This window comes from Nyctibius grandis, chromosome 5 (assembly GCF_013368605.1).
Source record: "Nyctibius grandis isolate bNycGra1 chromosome 5, bNycGra1.pri, whole genome shotgun sequence".
Lineage (NCBI taxonomy): Eukaryota > Metazoa > Chordata > Aves > Nyctibiiformes > Nyctibiidae > Nyctibius > Nyctibius grandis.
In genome coordinates, this window is record NC_090662.1 from 83,976,312 (window position 1) to 83,996,058 (window position 19,747).

General features: G+C 45.7%; 1 protein-coding gene across 1 annotated transcript in view; it reads left to right on the forward strand.

Annotated features, from left to right (window-relative positions):
• The window catches only part of ITPR2 (inositol 1,4,5-trisphosphate receptor type 2), a 268,093-nt gene extending 250,542 nt beyond the window's left edge, over positions 1-17,551 (forward strand). Inside the window, exons 56-57 of the mRNA XM_068402385.1 lie at positions 12,428-12,589; positions 13,833-17,551. Coding sequence (XP_068258486.1) covers positions 12,428-12,589; positions 13,833-13,919 — 249 coding nt within the window. The 3' untranslated portion in view covers positions 13,920-17,551. The remainder of the gene's footprint in view (positions 1-12,427; positions 12,590-13,832) is intronic.
• The last annotated feature ends 2,196 nt before the right edge of the window (positions 17,552-19,747 follow it).

Here is a 19,747-nt window from a genome sequence, read left to right on the forward strand (position 1 = left end):
ATTTGAAAGGTTTGGCCTCCTGTCTGTTGACCAGTGTTGAGGCTCCAAAGACTGATTTTGCTGTAAAGATGGGTTCTGCCTTGATAATACAGCATAGTCACAGCCTCCTTGTCCTCCTTCCAACTTCAATTCAATTTGAAAATTAAAATAAATGAGCTGAGTTGGGTTCCTGTTTGTTTGTTTGTTTGTTTGCTGCCAGCCTTAAAAACTCGAGGAGGGGTCTGGACATGAGGCTTTGTTCCTTGAAACTTGCACGTCCCCACGAACATGGAGTGGAGGTGTTCCAGCTGGAGCGCCCTCAAGCCGAGCAGCGCTGCTGGCAGGACACGGGCTGCGGTTCCCTGCTGGAATCCACTCCCGCCTTGACCTGCCAGAGACTAGAGCTGTTAACTTTCCAGGCAGCTTGCAAAAGCCATCTTTTATCCCTTTGTTAGAGAAGCATGTGGCCTGAGATGGATCTGTGTGTGGGCAGACCTTTATTCTGTGATTTCAAATGATGGAAAAGGCTCTCCAAGGATAGGCACCTACTGTTGTGCTTAAAATCCTGGCAGTAACAGAGCCTCGATTCTCCTGGGTCTGGCTGTGTATGGCTTTTCCTAATGAAAACTGGACCTTAACTGGGGTCACGGATAGTGATAAGAAGTTCAACCCCAGAGGAACAATGTGATGAGCAGATCCCGAAGCGTGTGAACTGAATTCATTTGATTTTGTGCTATGGGAGAAGCAACAAACACAAAACACTTCAATGCTGTTTGAGAATATTGTTGCAACATTTGAAAACAATTATTGTTCTTTGTATTACAGTGGTACTAAGCTTCTGGCTTCTTGAATGGGAAAGAGACTCCAAAATTGTCCACAGCCAAGGCAGATAACTGCAAATGCTGAGGAAAGGAAGGACTACAGGTTTTCCCAAAGACCTAAGGGCAATTAGTAAAAGAACAGGGAGATGAGTTTTGAGGTTGTTGCCTTACCAGGAATACCATTTAAAAGTAAATGAGCGTAACTTTGGTTGGACTCAAAACACAGCGGCGAGATTCTGCAAGAAGTAAAACAGGGAAAGGCTACCAAAAAAATGTAATTCTGCTTCTCACAGTTCAGAGAGAGCAAGCTTTGGGGGAGTTGGGTGCAACATTAGTGTGAGCTTGTTTTACAAGGTGTTAGAGCTACGATGGAGTTACTTCTGTCATGGGAAGAAAAATCCACCGGCCCGTATTACTCTGCACGTTTAAGTTTCTGAATTTGTATAACTTTGGTTTCATTGTGTCATTTATCTTTTGGGATCAGCTTTATGAGATTTGTGTCAGGTTTTTCTGTTTGGTTGCAAGGCTAGTTCAGGGAATCTTCTCTCTTTTCAGTGTGCTGGATGTGTGTATGATAAAAAGCTAAGATTGCATCATCTTTAATAAAAGAGAAGATATATAGCCTAAAGAAATCAGGTTAGTTGTAGAGAAATAAATCAATCAGGTTGGCAAATTGTATCTGTGGGACAAAGTGCAAAATGTTTGTTTCATACAGTATTTATTTAACAAATTTGTTGAGAAGATGGTTAAAAATGCTTTACAGGAAGAAAAAACGGGAACCGTTTTGTTCAATTTAAATGGCATTGATGTATTTTTTACATCATGAAATCTTGCAATATTACCAACAACAATCCCTGATAAAGTACTTTACACAATTGCCTCACAGGGCATTTTGAGATAAAAGTATATATCGGAGATTGTAAATTGGCTGCATCCAATTTATATATAATGGAACCCACTACAGCCATCCTACAAAACTCAATAGATCAGGAATCGCATTACACTTCTGTGAGTTTGGGGTAGTAGAGCTTTAAAGAGTCTCCAAAACAAACAGGCAACTTTAAATCCTATTTAATGAACTCTGTGTATTTTATACACATGTGTTTAAAATGTTTTGTCTGTTTTTCATTTTGCTGGGTGCTGCTGAAGGAAAATTATAACTCTGGGTTTGTGAAACCGATCATCTGCTTGTTCTCAAGAGAAAATGCATTTTAATTGAACAGAGCAAACCATATTTAAATGCTGGGCTGAAAAAAAAACAAAGAAAAAGCAGATCCTTACAGAGGATCCATTTCAATATTTTCCTAGCAATGCGAGCAAGAGCACTAAATGAAAATGTAGCATAGGCAGATAAAGGTTCACAGAGTACCATGGTGTTTTTTTCTTTTATTGATCTATGCTTGCAGCCTCTGTGAACAGCTCACAGTAGACAGGAACCTGAATGAATAGACATTTCCCCTTGTGGGCCTGGTTTTGCTGGTTTCCACCTATTTTCCAAAGGGAATAGAAGCGCTTGACGCTTCCCAGTAGGCAGGTGGCACCTTGTGGGATCTGCCTCTCATCCAGCCACAGCCAGACCTGCCAAGGGGCCTCTCCTTGGCCATTGTTGTCTGCGCGGGTAAGGAGCTGTGCTGGCCGTGCAGAGGAATGCACAAAACCCATGGGCGAGCATTTGAACAGAGCAAGCCATTTGAGAGCAGGTTGGTAGCGTTCAGGCCCATAAGGCTGGAAGGTGACCATTACTTGGTTGTATTTTGTCAAGAGACACTTCAAAGAGAAACCTAGATCTTTTTCCTCTCCTCTGACTGATACTCAAGTATGCACATTTATGCATATGTATGGTATATGCATGATCACATCGTTGCTTAAAAAAAGCAGTCTGTATGGCCCATTGGTGATAGGTAACAATTCCTATTAATTTTAAAAGAATATGTTGGTCTGTAAATTGTCCTTTCATACCGCCCCATGTGCAAAAACATCAGAGTCAAAATGGGCCCAAAGCAGGAACATTCAGATCAGGATTCAAAATGCCTCTGCTCTGGCAGTATCCTAAACCAGAACAATCGCGCTGCAATCAGCGAAGCTCTGCTTGGGTAAAGCTGAGAACAAGGTCAAGTCCTGAGCCTCTGAAAAACGAGTCTCCAGCTGAGTCTTTGTATTTCCCAAAGATTCTGTTACAGCAAATTGAAGCTAAAGCTAGAAAATGGACAGTACTTGCAAAATACAAGGTGACAGGGCCAGAGAATTAAAGCTAAATGTGAAAAAAACCCCATAAATTTAAACAAGTATGTGCCTGAATCCTGTGCTACAAAAGGTATGAAGTGGAGGTCATGGTTTGCAGTCTAACCATGGAGTTAGACTCTGATCCACGGGATCAAACCAGCACTTACATTGACAAAAAGGGGTCAAAATTTGTGGTGACCTTACCAGCTGAATGGTAAGTATGTATCTAAGGAGCAGACATCATCTCTGTCCCCAACAGTGGCCTGGTACTCTAGGGTGTGTTTACATTGCAGTGGGATTAGTGCCGTTGCTTTTGTCTGGAGTTCAGTATCCAGAGCGCACCTGCTAGCGTGTTGTGCAAAAGAAAATCAATATTAAAAGAACAGGAGAAGGGGGGCTTCAGCATGCTGGTGATAGCAATGGCAAGGGGTTGGAGAAGCATCGCTGAAACGACATAAGGGGCAGGGGGGAAGGAGAGGGAGAAAGAGGTTAGAGCTGCGGGCATTTTGGTGGCGGTGGTGGGGCTGCCTGAGCAGCTCAGCCCCTCTCCTGTGACAGGGCTGCCCTACATGGTGCTGCATGGAGAGGGGCCGCTCTCGGCACTGGGGGAGCCGAGCCTGCGGGATTCAATAGCAGCACCGCAACGAGCTGCGAAGGAGGAGACGGAGAACTGCCAGGTGCCTCTGCGCAGAGGCTGCCATTGCGTTACGCTGTGCTTCCCACACCAAGACAGCTGGAACTAAACCAGAGCCTCCCATGCTGCCATTAAAAGGTTCTTTTTTTTAAGGACATGTGCACTTAATGTCAGAATATTGAAACCATACCCACGTGAATAAAGTTAGTAAGCCAGTGATTCATTGCTGTTTCAAATCTCTATCTAGCCACAGTAAATTTCTGCTCAGTAGTGACAGTCTGTGTCCACATGCAGGCTATGATTTACAGTCCTGCGTTTTGTATCAACAACATCTGTTTAACAAAAGAAAAAAAAAATTAAGCCAAGAACATTTATTTTCTAATCTCTGTACCAGATGTTGTTTCATTATGCACAAGATCCAGGGATTATATCAGAAATAATTTAATTATTTTAAATGAATAATCTGAAGTGTTTTTCCTAAAGCATGTCCCGTAACCACTAACAACATAAAAACATAGGAATGTGGAAAAATAAACTCATATTTTGCACAAATCTATAATTATATCTGTTTTAAGGGCATAATATCAAGCACCAAATCCTAGCTTCAGATGGTAGTGTTGGGATTCTGGAAGATTTGCAGAGGAGGATATCAATTCTCAGGGTTACGATAGAGATAAGGTGGCAGAGAGCGATTGAAACAGCAGAAGAAATCAACAGTTGAGAAATGAACGTGTGCTGCGGGGAAGGGAAGACACGAGTCACAAACATGGCTTCAAGGAGAGTGGTGCTGGGCTTGGGATACAAGCTCAGGCCCTACAAGCACAAGGAAGTTGCACCCTGCTCTTGTGAATCCCCGGCCGGCCACAGTCCCTGCGCACCTGCAGGTCCCCGGGTTCCCACCTGGAGGGTGGTTGGAAGGTGCAGTCTCAGTGCACTGGTGACAAAGCTGGTCAGTTCGGTTTCTGCTTTCCGCCTTCTGGGGTAAAGTTGCTCAGGGCTGAAGCAGGAGCGCTTCCCTCGACATGCTGGCTGCACCCTTGCTGATGCAGCCCAGGTCATGGCGGCCTTTTTCACTGTAAGAGCACACTGCTGGCTCGTGTACTTGCCGTCTGCATATGGTTTTGCCCACAACAATGTACCTGAAAGGAGGTTATAGCGAGGAGGGTGTTGGTCTCTTCTCCCAGGTAACAAGTGATAGGACGAGAGGAAACGGCCTCAAGTTGTGCCAGGGGAGGTTTAGACTGGATATCGGGAACAATTTCTTCACCAAAAGGGTTATCAAGCATCGGAACAGGCTGCCCAGGGAAGTGGTGGAGTCACCATCCCTGGAGGTATTTAAAAGACGAGTAGATGTGGTGCTTAGGGATATTGTTTAGTGGTTGACTTGGTGGTGTTAGGTTAATGGTTGGACTCAATGATCTTAAATGTCCTTTCCAACCAAAACAATTCTATGATTCTGTAATGGTGCGAGATCACATTCAAACTTATGGTCTCGACCGTAAAATTATTTTCATGATCGTTTCCATCTCTTGGAGGTAAATGCCAAGTTCCTTAGGTGTGTTCTGATAAGCAGAAATTTTGGGGTGTTTGTTCTTGGAAAAGCAGGGTGCTTTACAGAGTTTCAAGCTGAGTATTGAAACTGCTGCATACAGCTTCAGAGAAAAATCTTCGCATTTGAGGTTTATTATCATTCCTCGCCATAATTTTTGCAGGGATATCACAAGCAGGAATGCTGATACTGAAACACTGAGACATTTATAACTGACTGGCCTGGATATCAGTCTTGAAGAATTCACAATTATTAAGAATTACGGTTGTGGCCCTCAAAAACATTCAGCCAAGTTAAAATGAAAGTAAATGCATCGATGACGCTGCTAAAGTAGACGGTGGGTCTATGTTGTGGTTCCAACCTTCTCTCAGGGGGAGAGATTTCTATGTTTTTCCATGAGCTGTGGAAGCTGTAGCAGGTAGCAATCCAGTATAGACCTAGCCAGACCTATGAGTTTTCTTGTTGCATAAAGATTTATCTGTAATTGCCAAGGTTTATTTTTCTTTTCCTTGAATTACTGTTGTGGATGCGTATAGATGGATAACAGTTCCTAATTTCCCTCCCTGTATTCTTGTACAACACAGATTCCTTGTCAAATACAGACTTACCATTAAAGTGTCAAACAGGATTTGCAGAAAGCTATTTGGGTTTGTAGTTTAGGATGAACGTTTATCAAATTGTGGATTAGCTGAATCATGCACTGAACCAAATTATTATTGTCTGTGATTAAATCACAAAGTGGTTATTGCCCTGTGTCATCTAAAGCACAAGATAGTTTAAATCTTTAAAATCCCTTTTTAAGGTGGCTATAGGAGCTGCATAACTACAGACTTTTAGGACCAGACTCTGTCCCTAGGCAGAAAAATAATAGCTTTCAAAAGGTTGTTTGGACTGATCTCACTCTGCTTATACAGGCAACGGATCTGGGAAGGGAATGGATGGACTTATTTACGTTTCAGACATACAGAATAATTTCTCAGTAAATAGATCTCTTTGTACCCTGCGCTGAAGTATTTATTTAACGTGCTGGCTCAAAACAGGGTAGCGAACGGCCTGTTCGTTCTCGTGCCTGGAAGGACATGAGCTGCCTGCTGAGGAGCAGCAGTGCCGACGTTTTGTTTGCCTTCGTGCTGAGGCACGGGTCCTAGGGCACAGCTGAGCCGCAGAGGGTGAAGCCGTGCCCTGCTTCCCAGCAGTGCCGCTCCTCGGGGCTGGAGGACACAGGGTGACCGGCGGTGGCTCCCCTCAACGCCGGCGCAGCAGGGTTTTACCACCCCAATGGTCTCTCTAAAACTGTCGGAGGCTTTTGCCAGGCTGCCAAGGTGGTTGCTGTTCATTGCAAGCCAATGAACATGTGTTGTGGGTGGGATACCACGAACCACCCAGCGCAGCCCACCAAGGTGCCGGTAGCAAACCTTCTCATGGCAATGTCCGTGCTCCTCTTCTGCACCCTTCAGCAACCATCTAGCTGAGGAGCTCAGAGAGCTTTAAGCACACTCGTTTTCTCAGCCTCATTATTAGGTAACAAATGTCCCTCCTGATGGCCGTCTCACTCACCTCACTGAGTCACAAAGGAGTGAACGAGCTATGCCAGACGGGGGAACAGTGGGCTGGGGGACGCGGAGGCCCATCTCCTGCTCTGATGCGTGCAGCTGGGGAGGTCACAACCCAGGAGGAGTCACAAGCAGTCATCGCTGCTTTTCTTTTTGAATAGATAGGAGGGAAGTCCTGGAACGGCTTCTTTTCATGTTGCAACAAGGGGTCATGGGATAGAAAGGGTTGGGAGTCACTGCATTAGAGTCTGATGGAGAAATGAAAGCCTGGGACAGCTGATGGTGGCGTGGCACTCTGAGCCCATGGCAGCAGCACCAGCAGAAAGCATGCATTAGGCTGCCTTCGCTCCTCTACTTCATCCCCCTTGTCCTACTCTTTGACCTATGCTCTCTCATTGCTATCTAGTAATCTGTTTTTTAAAGGCTCAGCTCAGTCTTTCCTGCTGGTTGCAGCTGATCCATCTCACTGCTCGCCTGTGAAACCAGCACCTCCTAAAGAAACGTCCCTCTGCCAATTACTCCGGAGGCATAGATTCAGCTCAGCATGAGAGCTCGACTGAAGCCACTTGGCTGTGCCAACAGGACAGGGATGACTCGAGAGAGACTTTGTACAGAGACTCTAAACAGATTTCTTCAGTCTTTTCTCCATCTATGCTCAACTGGAGCTAGCAAAGCCAGAAAAATGGCAATGTTTTACCAAAGGGAGGACTTAGCCCGTAGCTCTGCCCTCCCTCTGGAAAGCCCACAGAAGGGAAGGAGAAAGTTGCATAGAAAACTCCAGGAGGCGAACGCAGACTTTTGCTCTGAGCACGCCTCTCTGAGAAGAAGGGTTTGAGGTTTCTCAGAAAACGCGAGTAGCAAATCCTCTAAGCTCTGTGATTTCTCAGGCGTGTGCCCTCGCCGTCGGCACCTCGCAGCTACATGTACCCAGAGCACCTGGCACAGGGGTGTTCGCCCCGGGTGAGCTGTGATTCCCGCTGGAGTCCTGCCAGCCGAGGGGGGAGGACGGAGGGAGCGAGCATGCTGGATCGCCACACGAAATGTCTGCTCTGCTTGTGTGCAGTCTCTTTGGCTGGCAGCCTTTTGGCTAGCCCCACCTGCCTTTTTTTCCCCCAGCTGAACTGACGGAGAGGAGGCTGCGGCTCCTTTCTGGCCCTGCAGCCGTGCAGCCTTCCTGTCTGGCTGACTCACTACCCTGGACACAGATGTATACTTAAATACGAATTCTGCGAGGCACACGTTGTGCTTGTGGGGGGAGCGTGGAGCGGGAAGATGCTGTGATCCGTAGGTGGGCTGCTGCGGTTGGGCTGCGAATAGCTGCTGTCCTGTGCAAGGGTGAAATAACAGTAACAATATACTGCATTCAGCCCCGGTTGTTTATAAAGAAGATTTCAGTACATTTTAACAATTAATTCTGTGTCTGGGCAGCTACTTCACTTTAAAGCGTCCCGTCCACGTACCTCACCCTCTGTGAGCTCATTTATGCTCGAGTTGTGTCACCTCGTGCTAACCCGGTGGCTGTTGATTGAGTCTTGTGACAGCTGTTTGCAGAGGTTTGCCCTGCTCCCTGCCAGCAGCCTACCTCCCTCATCCAAATCGCCGCTCGGTTCCAGGCGGGGTTCGAAATGTCTAAGTGAATGCTATCCTGGGCAAAATGGTTGGATTTCTAAGAGTAAGAGCTAAGGCGTGACAGATAACACCCTGCACAATCCCGTCCGCGCACCAGTCAAGTAAGGCGAAGCAGGAGCGCACCTGCAGTGTGGAGGAGGCATGTTACAGCTTTAACATGTGTTAGTTGGTCAAGGTGAACCCTGGACCGAGCCCATAAACATTTAAGTCCCAGAACAAATGTTTGGGGTTGTATAAACATGTTAACTACCTCCAGTTAATTGGCAAGCAATTACCTTGAAGTAAAAATAGCTTTCCTGTAGCGGAGCAGTCACAGAGTGCCTGTCCCCCTGTGAACACTTACAGATCACTAAAATATTCAGCAGAGGAGCCTTCTCCAATTTGCCTTCTGGATCCTGGCGGGTTTGTGATCAAAAGGTTTTTGTCCCCAGCAGCAGTTGCTGTTTGTTTGTGGTATGGACTCAGCAAATAGGGCTGTGCGCCACAGCTAATTTTCATGCTGCCCTTTAATAAAGTTCTGCGGTTCTTAATGCAATGAAAAAATAAGATAATATTGCCCGGCAAAAGCATGCAGTTCAGCAAGGGAATATACCTACTGCATGCACTATAATGGAACTATTGGTGAAAGCTGGGTAAGTATTTTTAACTTCAAGACAGGTTGGCAGGCTAGAATGTGTTTCCTACTGACCTACTGAATTTTGAATCTTTCTGATACTTTGCGTGACAAAGATACACAGCTGGACTGGATTTCATTAGAGGTATATGCAGTTGAGAACCAAAAAGCAAAGTCCTTCCTGCACCCAGCACAGCACTTGGGACTACCAAGGGAGAGACCTGTGGTCAGTTGTTTGACCTGTTGCCTCTCTGCTGCCAGGAAAAGCTATAGAAGTCAGTAGCATCTTTTCATGAGGTCTCCGGTCCATGCAAATCCATCATATTCTCTTCGAACTTGGATCAAGTCCTTGCTTGATCCTCCACAACATTTTGGCAAAAAATGCCCAGATCTTCTTGGTCTGTAACTAAACCACAATGGGGTTTCTTTCTTGGGAGAGATTATGACAGCATTTCTAGGAAGGCAAAGCTGGGCACATGCGAATGAGTGGAGTCTGTCATTGAGCTCCCGTGACTCTGGGGCTCGTGGTGGCCAAGATGAGCTGGCACGTGGTTCAGAGTGGTTCCAGCTGAAGAGATACCATCAGCATCACAGCATCATGTAGCAGTGGGCGAGGTCCTTTGTGCTCTGTCCTTGTCTTCACCTTCCCAGGAAGTATAATGTACCGAGGAGGAAGGAAGCAGGTGACACCGGGAGCCTCAAGAGAGGCAAGGCCACTGAGCCGGGATGTCTGGCACCCACACGGATTTGTGTGGTGTTCGTCTGGATGCTGCAGTGTGGTGGAGGGTCAGCCCACAAAAATCTTTCCAAGGCAGTTGGCAGTCTCTGCCTTGCGTCCTGGAGGAGCGAGGGAGTGGCAGACAGAAAACAAAACTAGCAAAGTGCATTTCACAATCCTGGCAGCAGCGCTTGACAAACACAAGAACACAACGATGGAGTCTCAGATTGCTCTCCCTGCGCAGCCTGGCTTTAGAAACTTCGGCATTATGGTGAGCCTTGCCAAAAAGGGCTTCTGGCCCCTCAGCTGGCTCTTCTGGCCGTGTGGCCTTGTGTTTGGTATCTTCAGGTGCTTCAAGCAAGAGAAGCTGTAGTGGGTGCAGATACCCGAGCTTTCCAGGAAACATTCAGATACAAGTGCAGCTCTGTTCGCTGTAGCTCCTTTGAATTAACTTTCTGTGCCTGTAGTGGCAGACAAATTTGCTGGCAAACGTTTTGCAAAAAAAAAAAGGCATTGATCCAGAAAGGCACCGCGCACAAGCTAAGCTTAGTATAAACGAGTACACCTGTGCTTAACGCTAGGCACGTGATGAACGCTTTGCTAGATCCTAGCCAAAATAAATTTAAATATCAGAGTGTGCTCGTGGAAGATGAATGCTGGTGTTGTAAGCAGAAATGCATGCAGCAGAAATAGTAGCCTACCAGTCTGTATGTCCGCTGGGGATATCCAGCAGGGAGGGTCACGTGCGCTCCTTTCGAGCTCACCAGCGGAGCTGGTGAAAACAGGTTTTGATTTGAATGAGTTATGACCCATTGAAAATGGCATCATGCGTAACCACAGTAAATTGTCATAATGAGATCATGAGACTCAAAAAGTGGGCAGCGAGGAAAGAGGCCTCGTTCCACCAGCACACACGGCTGACTGAGCCCTGGGCTGCAAAATGCAATGGAGGCACGCTCTTACTCACTGAACAACTTCTCAGTTTAGCGACAGGACCAGAGGTTGCACAGCCAGACAAACACTCATTAGAAGTTCTGAGTTAAAAAGAAGAAAACAAGCCAAAATTCGTATGGCTTTGCATTTAGTCTTATCCAGGATAACAGAGGGGACTGGACTAACGCAAATAGTGGAAAAACATGAGTACTGTAAGTGCTTCCATGCTTACCAAGGGTTAACTTGGTTATTTCTAAACCATGTTGCTGTAGGAGGGGAGGGTTTGGTGATCAGGGCAGAGCACTATGTGGTCAAAAGCAACTCTCTCTGGAAGCACGATAAAGCTGCGTTCGCTTGGTGCATCCCCGGGCTCGCAGCTCTGCCAGGCCAGTCCGTGTGGACCCTGCTCACGTACGGCTGCCCTGGGCTGCCCAGCTGTAAACACTGCAGAATCATCGCTGGCTTTTCTGTTTTCATGTTGAGGCAAAGCCTGAGACTACAGAAAGTTCAATGCACTTAAAACAGTACCAAATACCAAGCCTGGACTACAGCTCTTGCCTGCCCAGAGTCTTGTAGGTGGACTTCTGGGAAGAACTCCTTTTCTTTCCTCCTTTTCTTTTCAACATAGTGCTATTTGTGTGGGGCCTTTCACAACGCAGGAGACTGGAAGAAACTTCAACTCATTCTGTTTCTCTTCTAAAGTTATCAAGTGCACGTGTCCATAGAGGCCCGTTGTAAAACACCATGCGCATGATCTAACCACATCCTCCCACTCCCCCCAAGGTGGAGGGCAGAGGCGCGTGGATGTAACGCATCGCCAGCTACAGGACCCGTTTCCTTTGTCTCGTGCCTTAAGGCAAGCCGGGTTGCTTGCCACATGGTTGCCACTCCTCCTAGTCTTGCACCCTTCAGTCTCCTCCATCTGTTACGCTTTGCACACAAATATCTGTGCCCCCAAGCCATGGAGGCCATTCAGGGTCATGCTGATAGACAGCACCCTCCTGACTTGTATCATCTATTTACAGTATTTTTGTTATGATTAAATTCATAGCCTGAGTCCATGAATAGAGAAACACCCAATTCAGTGCTATTCCGTGTAGTGCTTGGTCCTTAGCAAGTTAGCCCTTGGCCATGGGGTTGCGCTTGCATTTACCTAAGGTATACAATCTGAATAGCATACTGAAGCCTAAACCATTCCCAGGACCCCAAATCTTCTGTTGTGGGCAGCTGGATCCAAGGTCCCTCTGCTCTTGCAGTAGGCACGCTCCAGGCCAGTCTGGAGAAGACTCTGGCTTGTCTTGTTTTCCTGATGTTGGCTCACTGACATTGCTGCAAGGACGGCCGAAATAGATGGAGGCCAGCCAAGCTGAAGAGACAGTGGGGAAATGTGTCCTCGCATACGCTTAAGAGCAAAGCACAGGGAGCCCTCAGGCTTTCCTGGTGCTGGTGTGCCAGAGAAGTCTCCCCAGAGCTGACCCAGCGGGTGCTTCTGCGTGCAGGAGCCACAGATGAATGTGCCAACACTGCCCACGCTGCAGTACAGGTGCAGCTGTGGGGAATGAAGATTTTCCCGTGAGTGCCTTCTTTGTAGCCAGGGAGAACCAGCAATAAAAATGCTTGTGTAAAATACTTTCTGAATTTACTGCTTCTTAAGCTCACTTGTTGTGTGTCAGCCACTGAGTAGAAGTCCTTCTGAGTTTTCATTCTCTAGTCTCAGCTTAGTAGCACTGCATAAATCCCTACTAACATTACTAATTTTTCTAATACCCATGTAGGAGAAGAATTTGGACTGGTTCCCTCGGATGAGAGCCATGTCCCTGGTTAGCAATGAAGGTGACAGTGAGCAGAACGAAATCAGGAACCTGCAAGAGAGGCTGGAGTCAACCATGAGCCTTGTAAAACAGCTTTCCAGTCAGCTTGCTGAGCTCAAGGAACAGGTAAGTGCCCTGCGGTGGGTAGCGACAGGAGCACATGTGGGTGAACGCGCTAGCTTTCATCAGGTCACAGTCAGGACAGTGTTACAAAAGAGGTTTTTGTCTTAGAAAGGTTTTATCTTTCCCTCCAGTAAGCTTTCTGAGTAGATGCACTGATACAGGTTTGGAATGAAATTGTGCTCGATTAGCAACAGCAGAGAGCAGGTAAGGAGAAAAGCCGAGGGGGAATTAGTTACTAAATCCTCCCAGTGAGTGTGCGAGGACAGAGGGAAAACTGCAGAAGCGATGACGGGCTTTGCATAAGCAGGTGCTGCATAACCCAGCAATAAAAAAGGCGTCACGTCAGAAATAGCTGCGGACTGATGGGAATCAGTAGGAAAGCTTTCTGAATCCAACACTTGGATTTTTTTTCCCCCCGCTAAGAATATCAACAGTGCTGTTGCAAAAACAATTTGCCGAGCCTGTTGCTTTGCTTGTGTGACCCTTGTCTTTGTGCCTCTCCCATGGCTCCCCCTTCTCTGCTGTATGGAGCACAAGCTGCTGGCCTCCCTTAAAGCCCTGCTCCTGCCTAAAGCACCTTACATGTTTTCTTTCACGTCAGGATCAGAAGTCCAGATCCTTTTGTGCTAAAGATGCTGGTCGCCTCTGGTTTGCTCATTACAGTTTCAGAGAAGCATCTTTGTGTTTTCTTTATGGGAAGCACTTCAGTGGCATCAACAGTTACCTAATTATCCCCCTTCAAATCCCTCCTTAAAACTCTTTTTCCCTGTGAAAAACTCGACAAAAGTTTAGGCTGGATGTGCTGAGACCGTTGCTTATTGTGCTTACCCATACCATCCTGGTGGGTTTTTTTCATGCCCCTCTGGCTAAATCTGTTCTCTCCTGGCTTAAATTGAAACTCTCTGCAGCTGGGACCATCTTTTAATTCTGTGATCGTACAGCACTAAGTGCAAATGCTGACCTTCTGCAGGGCTACACAACACAATAGCAGCGCAAATAATACACTGTAAGACCTGCTGCTGGATAAGAATAATGTACAAATGAGAATAAAATGTCCATACTTCCCAGGAAACAGATCTCCCACTTCAAAAGCATCTCTTACTTGTAATTTTCAGTGCTGAAGAAAATAATTCCACTCCCTGTTGTTTTGCTTATGTGTATCTTGCTCTGTGACTGCTAAATAGTAGTAAAAAGAAAAAAAAAGAAAAAAAATCTCAACTCATGTCTCTCTGCCTTTCCACCTTAGATGACAGAACAAAGGAAGAATAAGCAGAGGCTGGGCTTTCTTGGATCAAACACACCCCATGTGAATCATCACATGCCACCACCCTGATACCACGGGGAGAAGCCGTGACTAGCCTTTCATCAGTATTCCTGCTTTATTATAGAATGAAAAAACTGAGATTGAGAGGAGTGAACAGTGCCTATTGTTACAAAGTTAAAAACAACCAAGTGCCAAGATGTTAAGTAGTTTAGCTCTGGGAACAATTTGTAGCTGTTTTTCATGGTTGAAAGGGACCACAACCTAGAACGCGAGAAATACAAGGGAGCTCGTTTGTGTTCGTTCGCGGGGCCCCGATTCAGCTGCGTTTGTGCTCTGCAACTCGATGGCTTCGGTGGTAGCTGCTGTGCGCGACGGAGGTCGGGGCAGTGTTTGGCTGCGTTCTTAGAGCTGCCTTGAGACTTCTCCCTAAAGCACTGGGATTAACCAAGATGAGCAGAAGAGGGGAAAACGTTTATTAACACGAATACGACAGCCTGGTTTGAAATCAGTGGAAGTCGTTTCTGGCTTATTTGCCAAATAGCAACGTTAGTCATATTTGCTTGGCATTTACTATTTTTTAATTACCGTAAATATGTCAGTTGAGTAAGCAAAAATGTTGCTTCAAGTAACTTCTACTAGGAGGGAAAGGGGAGAAACCTCAAAAGACTGAAAAAAAAAAAGGAAGAAAAAACTAGAAAAAGAGTTGCAAAGAGAAACGTTAATGCTTTTGAATTTTAGCTGTCACCATGCAATTTCTTATTTATAATGTGGAGCACAATGGATCTTCAGCTGTGGGAATGTTATGCACATAACACTGACAACATAACTGGAAGTGATTTCTTTCTCCTGGCTTCAGATGTTCTCGATTAACGTGGCCGTGAGATTTCACATACTGAGGAGTTAAACTGTGTTTTAAATTCAAATTCCAATGGAGGATTCAGGAAGAAAAAAAAACCCTGTACCTGTAGTTTGAAGCGCGTATGGGATTTTATTTAAAAAAAGAAAAAAAGCTTAGAAATGTCTTTCTGTATGGAGCTGTAATGGTGTCATTACCTTCCATAAACTCATCTTCAGTGAGAGTTGACTTGAGTAAATAAGCACCATATTTTGCCAGCTTGCTTCTGAGCTAAAAGCTCATGGGCTTCACTTGCCTTTGCCCACCCTTCCTCTTTCAGGGACTTGCAGGAGTGGCCTCTCTCCCCACAGGCCTGGCTGGTGTGGGAGGGGGGGCGATGCCAGAGGAGCTCCTTTCCAGCTCTAGGCTCTATGACAGGCGGCAGGCGAGTCAGCTCTGCAGGTTTCTGCTGTGTTCTGTATTTCTTGGGATGGCTTTAAAAGAAAAGTTACAGGGTTTCCACAGAGCCCAAGAGGGCTCTTTTTTAGGAGAAGATTTTGGGGGCACAAATGGGAGTTGTGGTCCCAGTTCACTTTCATTTTCAGTGGGTTTCACGTACTTAATTGTCCTTGGTGCATTTGAAAATGCACCTCCGTTCTGTGGAGTCACTTTTTAAACCAAAATGTTTTTGCAATCATTTTTCCTCTGTAACATTTCCATTTTGTTATAAAAGCCATTTTGATTAAAGGTGAAAATATTATTGGCTCCACTATTTCTAGTTTCTCCCTGAAGAAGTTCTGTTGTCTTATTTAAGGTACAATTCAAACCAACAGATCTAAAGGAAAGGAAGGGGCATTTCCCTCTCTTCATTCCAAATTCAAGCTTCTTCTTGGAAGCCATCTCTTTTTTGGTGCCAGTGAGGTGGCTGAGATAAAAATAATGTGCTTTAGGGTCTGATTCTTCTACCATTAAAACATTTCTCACTGGCTTCAATTGTGTCCTTCAAAAATACTGCGTGGAAAGCAGGGATTTGTGTATTTTACTGAAAGAAAATCTCTTTCTGTTGACTGTCCTTTAGTCCATAGAGCAGCCTGGTTGTGAGAGGTGATGGCCATTTCCAGGTTTAGGGTCTATTGTTCCTGTAAGAAAATCTCCCACATCCAGCCTGCGCTCTGCCTCCATGTGCTAAGGTGAAGAGCAAGTGGTGGTTATCAGGAATGGTGCAAGGCCAATGAAAGTGAGCAGTGGGAGACCAAATTGTCTACAACTCCTCTGCGGGTGTCGGGCTCTCAGCCTTGCTGCAGCCAGACATCAGCTGCTTCCCAGGAAGAGGGAGTGCGTGGAGGCAACGGGAGCTGGGTTGAGCTGGTCAATGCTGCATGTTTGCTTCCAAGGCTGGAGTAACCTTTTCCATTCTAAAGATCAGCCAACAGAGCAGAGCGGATGCGGCTGTGGCATGGGGAGCTGATAGTAGGAAAGCTGCTAGGTCAAAGCAGAATACAGAAAAGCACTTGTCTTCAATGAACGGCTGGGATATTTTAGGAATAAAGCTTGGAGTGTGCTTTTCCTTCATGCATAAATGTGTATGAGGTCGTGGTGTTACTGCTTCAGCATTGCTGTGGTGGTGAAAACCCCTTCCATAAGCCTCATCTGTCAGTGAGGACGGGGCTTCATGTACTAGTTGGCGTTTACCACGGAGAGACTTGCAGTGAATTGGTTCTGGGAGTTTGCATCAGCCACACGCCGTGCAGTAACCAGCCACCGGTGTCACATGAAGCCAGATTTGCCTTTCTGCCTAGACCTACGGTACATCATGAAGCCAAAGGAGTTGCAAGAAAACATAAAGTCAGCAGTAAGTTGGTAGAGAATCAGACCCTGCAGCTGTATTAATTCAAATTAGTTTATGGAGTTCATCAGATCTAGTCACAGCTTCTGTTTCAGCAGCAATTTCCTCTTCCTCACACATACATTTATTAGAGGCATAAAGCACAGTTTAATGGAATGAAGATAAATTAAATGATCACTATTTATTGGAGGGTGGGTGGCTGGCCAATACTGGAAGTGGTTGGCATTTTTCTCGTTTGCACTTGGAAAAAGCAAATGAACCACTGCACATCAAGGGAGGTTTATGCTGTTGGAGCTGGAAAAACTTGAGACTTGATGCGTTTGTGCCCTGAGCTCAGGCCTCCAGTTGCGTGCTGCTGGTGCTCTCTCTGTCTCACACCTCAAATGATGTCCGAAGGCTCAAGAGCCCAAATATTGCTCTTCAGAAGGGAGAGCTGCAACGTCAAAAATGAAGAGCTAACAGATGCCAATTAGCCTTTGCCGTGGTGCCTTTCTCCTGTTGATAGCTTCTGAGGGAGACCTCTGTAATCAATAACAGTAGGTGATGCTTCTTGCACAGATTGTAAATATGTTTCACTGAGCATTTTGACATTTTTGCTGATTCTGCCAAAGCTTAGGCCCTACCCTGCAGCTCTCATCCGTGTGAGCAATCTGTACACTCGCATGTGGTATGTTAAACAGGAGATTTCTTACAGGAATAATAGTTGCAGGGCCCCAGCCCAAGCCTTGAAGATTGTGAAATATCCCCATCAATGAGTTTATAACAAAAAAAAAAAATCATTGTTTTATACATATATTTATATGTATATCTTTGTTTAATGCAGCTGGGGTATCCTCTTCTTAGGCAAGCATCATTTACCTTACCTATTTATATGAAATGATTGCAAAGAAGTTAAAACATTTAAGAGCTTTTAATGCCTTAGAGGGATTTATCATTATAAGCTCCTTGACAGTTCAAATCTACTTAAGTAAATATGTCCATTGCTGCTGAATGTAACTTTTAATAAAGTGCGTCATTTTATATAGGTCTGTCTCACTTATTCTTGGTGCTAGGGGTGCGGGGAAATGTGTGTTGCTGAACTGAAGACTGCTGGGAAACCCAGGCTGGTTGTCTTTCACGGGAGACCAGGCTGTGGGTATGCATCCATTTCTTCTAAGTGACAAAGCAGATGGCATCAGTGCAGTCCTGAATGGACGGAGGCTGAATCCAGCAATGAAAGTGAGGATTTATTTTATTTCAGGCACAAATTGTTCCATTGAGGAGAAAGGGTCGGATTGCCACCTTTCCTGAGGGCTGGATGGCAGTTGGGTGTATAATTTGCTCAAGTGATTTTTGTTTAGTCCGTAAGTGGTAGGCCAGGGACAGCCCTGGTTGAAGGTGGGTGGACACAGGGATTGTGACGGATGTGAGTGTCACTGATGGAGAGGAACAGGCTCAAGCCGAACTAACTCAGGGTTTTCTGCTGGTGCCTGAGGCGTGTTAGCTCTCGCTGCCTCCTCAGGTCTGATGTGAGGAGTTGGTGACTCACCACAAGGCTTTCAGCATCCTGAGCAACTCATACTGCAGTCAGCAGGAGTGAGATGACATCCCATCCTCGTGTCCCTAGGGCTGTCAGCCGGCTGTGCTCGCAAGAAGCAGAGAGGATGCGATACGTACCTCGTGTTCATGCTCATGTAGGGGATCTGTGTCTTCACAGCCAACGGCCTTTCGAGACAGAATTGCTGGTGGTGCTTAGGAGCCTCTCGCTGTCCATCACGCATTCCCGGTGCCAGTCTAAGACCTTAATTTTGGGAATCCAGCCCTCAAATAATAGGGATGCAGAGGTTAAAGGCTTGAAGGCTTGCTGTGACTTCTTACTAGGGTGGGGCTTCTGTGTGTGAGTTTTTTGCTTTTTTTTTTTTCTTTATTTTTTTTCATGTAGCTCCTTCAAATAGCACATTGAGAGAGACACCGGGGGTTTTCCCCTCTCTTCTAGGTGAAAGGATTGAGGAAGACAAACAGCCGACAACCACTGTCTCTCAACTGAGCCAACTCGGGCTGAGGAAATCTGTGGTCTTGTTGAAAAAAGGAAGCGCCCTACAAACCTGTGATAGAACTACGACATATACATGGCTTTTTTCCCCCCAGCTGTGTTTATTACAGAAAGTCAATATTTATGAGGAAAAGAATGAGGCCTCTTCTTGGTAAGAAAAAGCCTGCTAATTAATGAATAAGAAAAATCCTATTAAACAGAGCATGCTGTTGTTTCTGTGCACTTGTTATACCAACCTGCTGAGTTTCTGAGTAGAATTAACTTTCTTTTATATTCTGTGGTATGACTTTAAAGTTAAATAGAAAGGGGCTTGTTTGCTACTAGGTTTCTTAGATCATTCTGCAAAAAGCATGACCTAAAAGAAAATGTGTTTTCATACAGTAAACTTTCAACCTAAGATTACAGTCATATTTAAAAAAAAAAAAGCCTCCAAACCAGAACTAAGCTCCTAAGCCCAAACAGGAGCAGTTTCATACACGGAACTGAGAACCTAATGGCGAGGCTTGTATTTTTTTTAAAATGTTTTCCCCAAAGGTACATTTTAATTCAAAAGGCGTTTCAGGGAGCAAACATCTTCCCCAGCATCAGCCGCGCAGACGTCAGCGGGCTCATGCCGGTAGTGGCCTACAAGCAAATTCGGCTCCTCTGTTGCCACCGTCGCTGCCGCTGTGACAAAAGCATCTGCAAGCGAGGATGTTTTCTTTGGGAAGAGTGTGCTTGTTTTGTGGGGAAGGCTGCCAAGTTTATTTTTAAGAGGGGAAAACTGAGATTTAAGGCTGCTAACCTCTCTGCTGTCCCGGGATGCCCACAGGAGCGACCAGCAGCACGACTCCTGGTTACAGGCGCCCGTACTGAACGTCCCGTATTTGTACAAAATCATCCCAAACGACTCAAAAGAAACTCGAGCTCCAGGGATTTTAGATGTGGAGCAGTGTATTGCTGTCATGGGTTCACACTCGCCCGCTCTATTTATATGCTGTACGTTTTTAATCCGGAGCAGGAAGCTGCAAGGCACAAGACAAATAGCCTTTATAACTTTGCTATTTTAATGTATTTCTCTCGCTGCAAACAGTCTTTTTTTTTTTACCTTTTTTTTTTTTTTTGTACAGTAGGTTTTTTATTCCATGACCCCCACCTCTCACTGTGTCTCTACCTTCATCCGCTGCCACTCAGGTAAGGTGAGA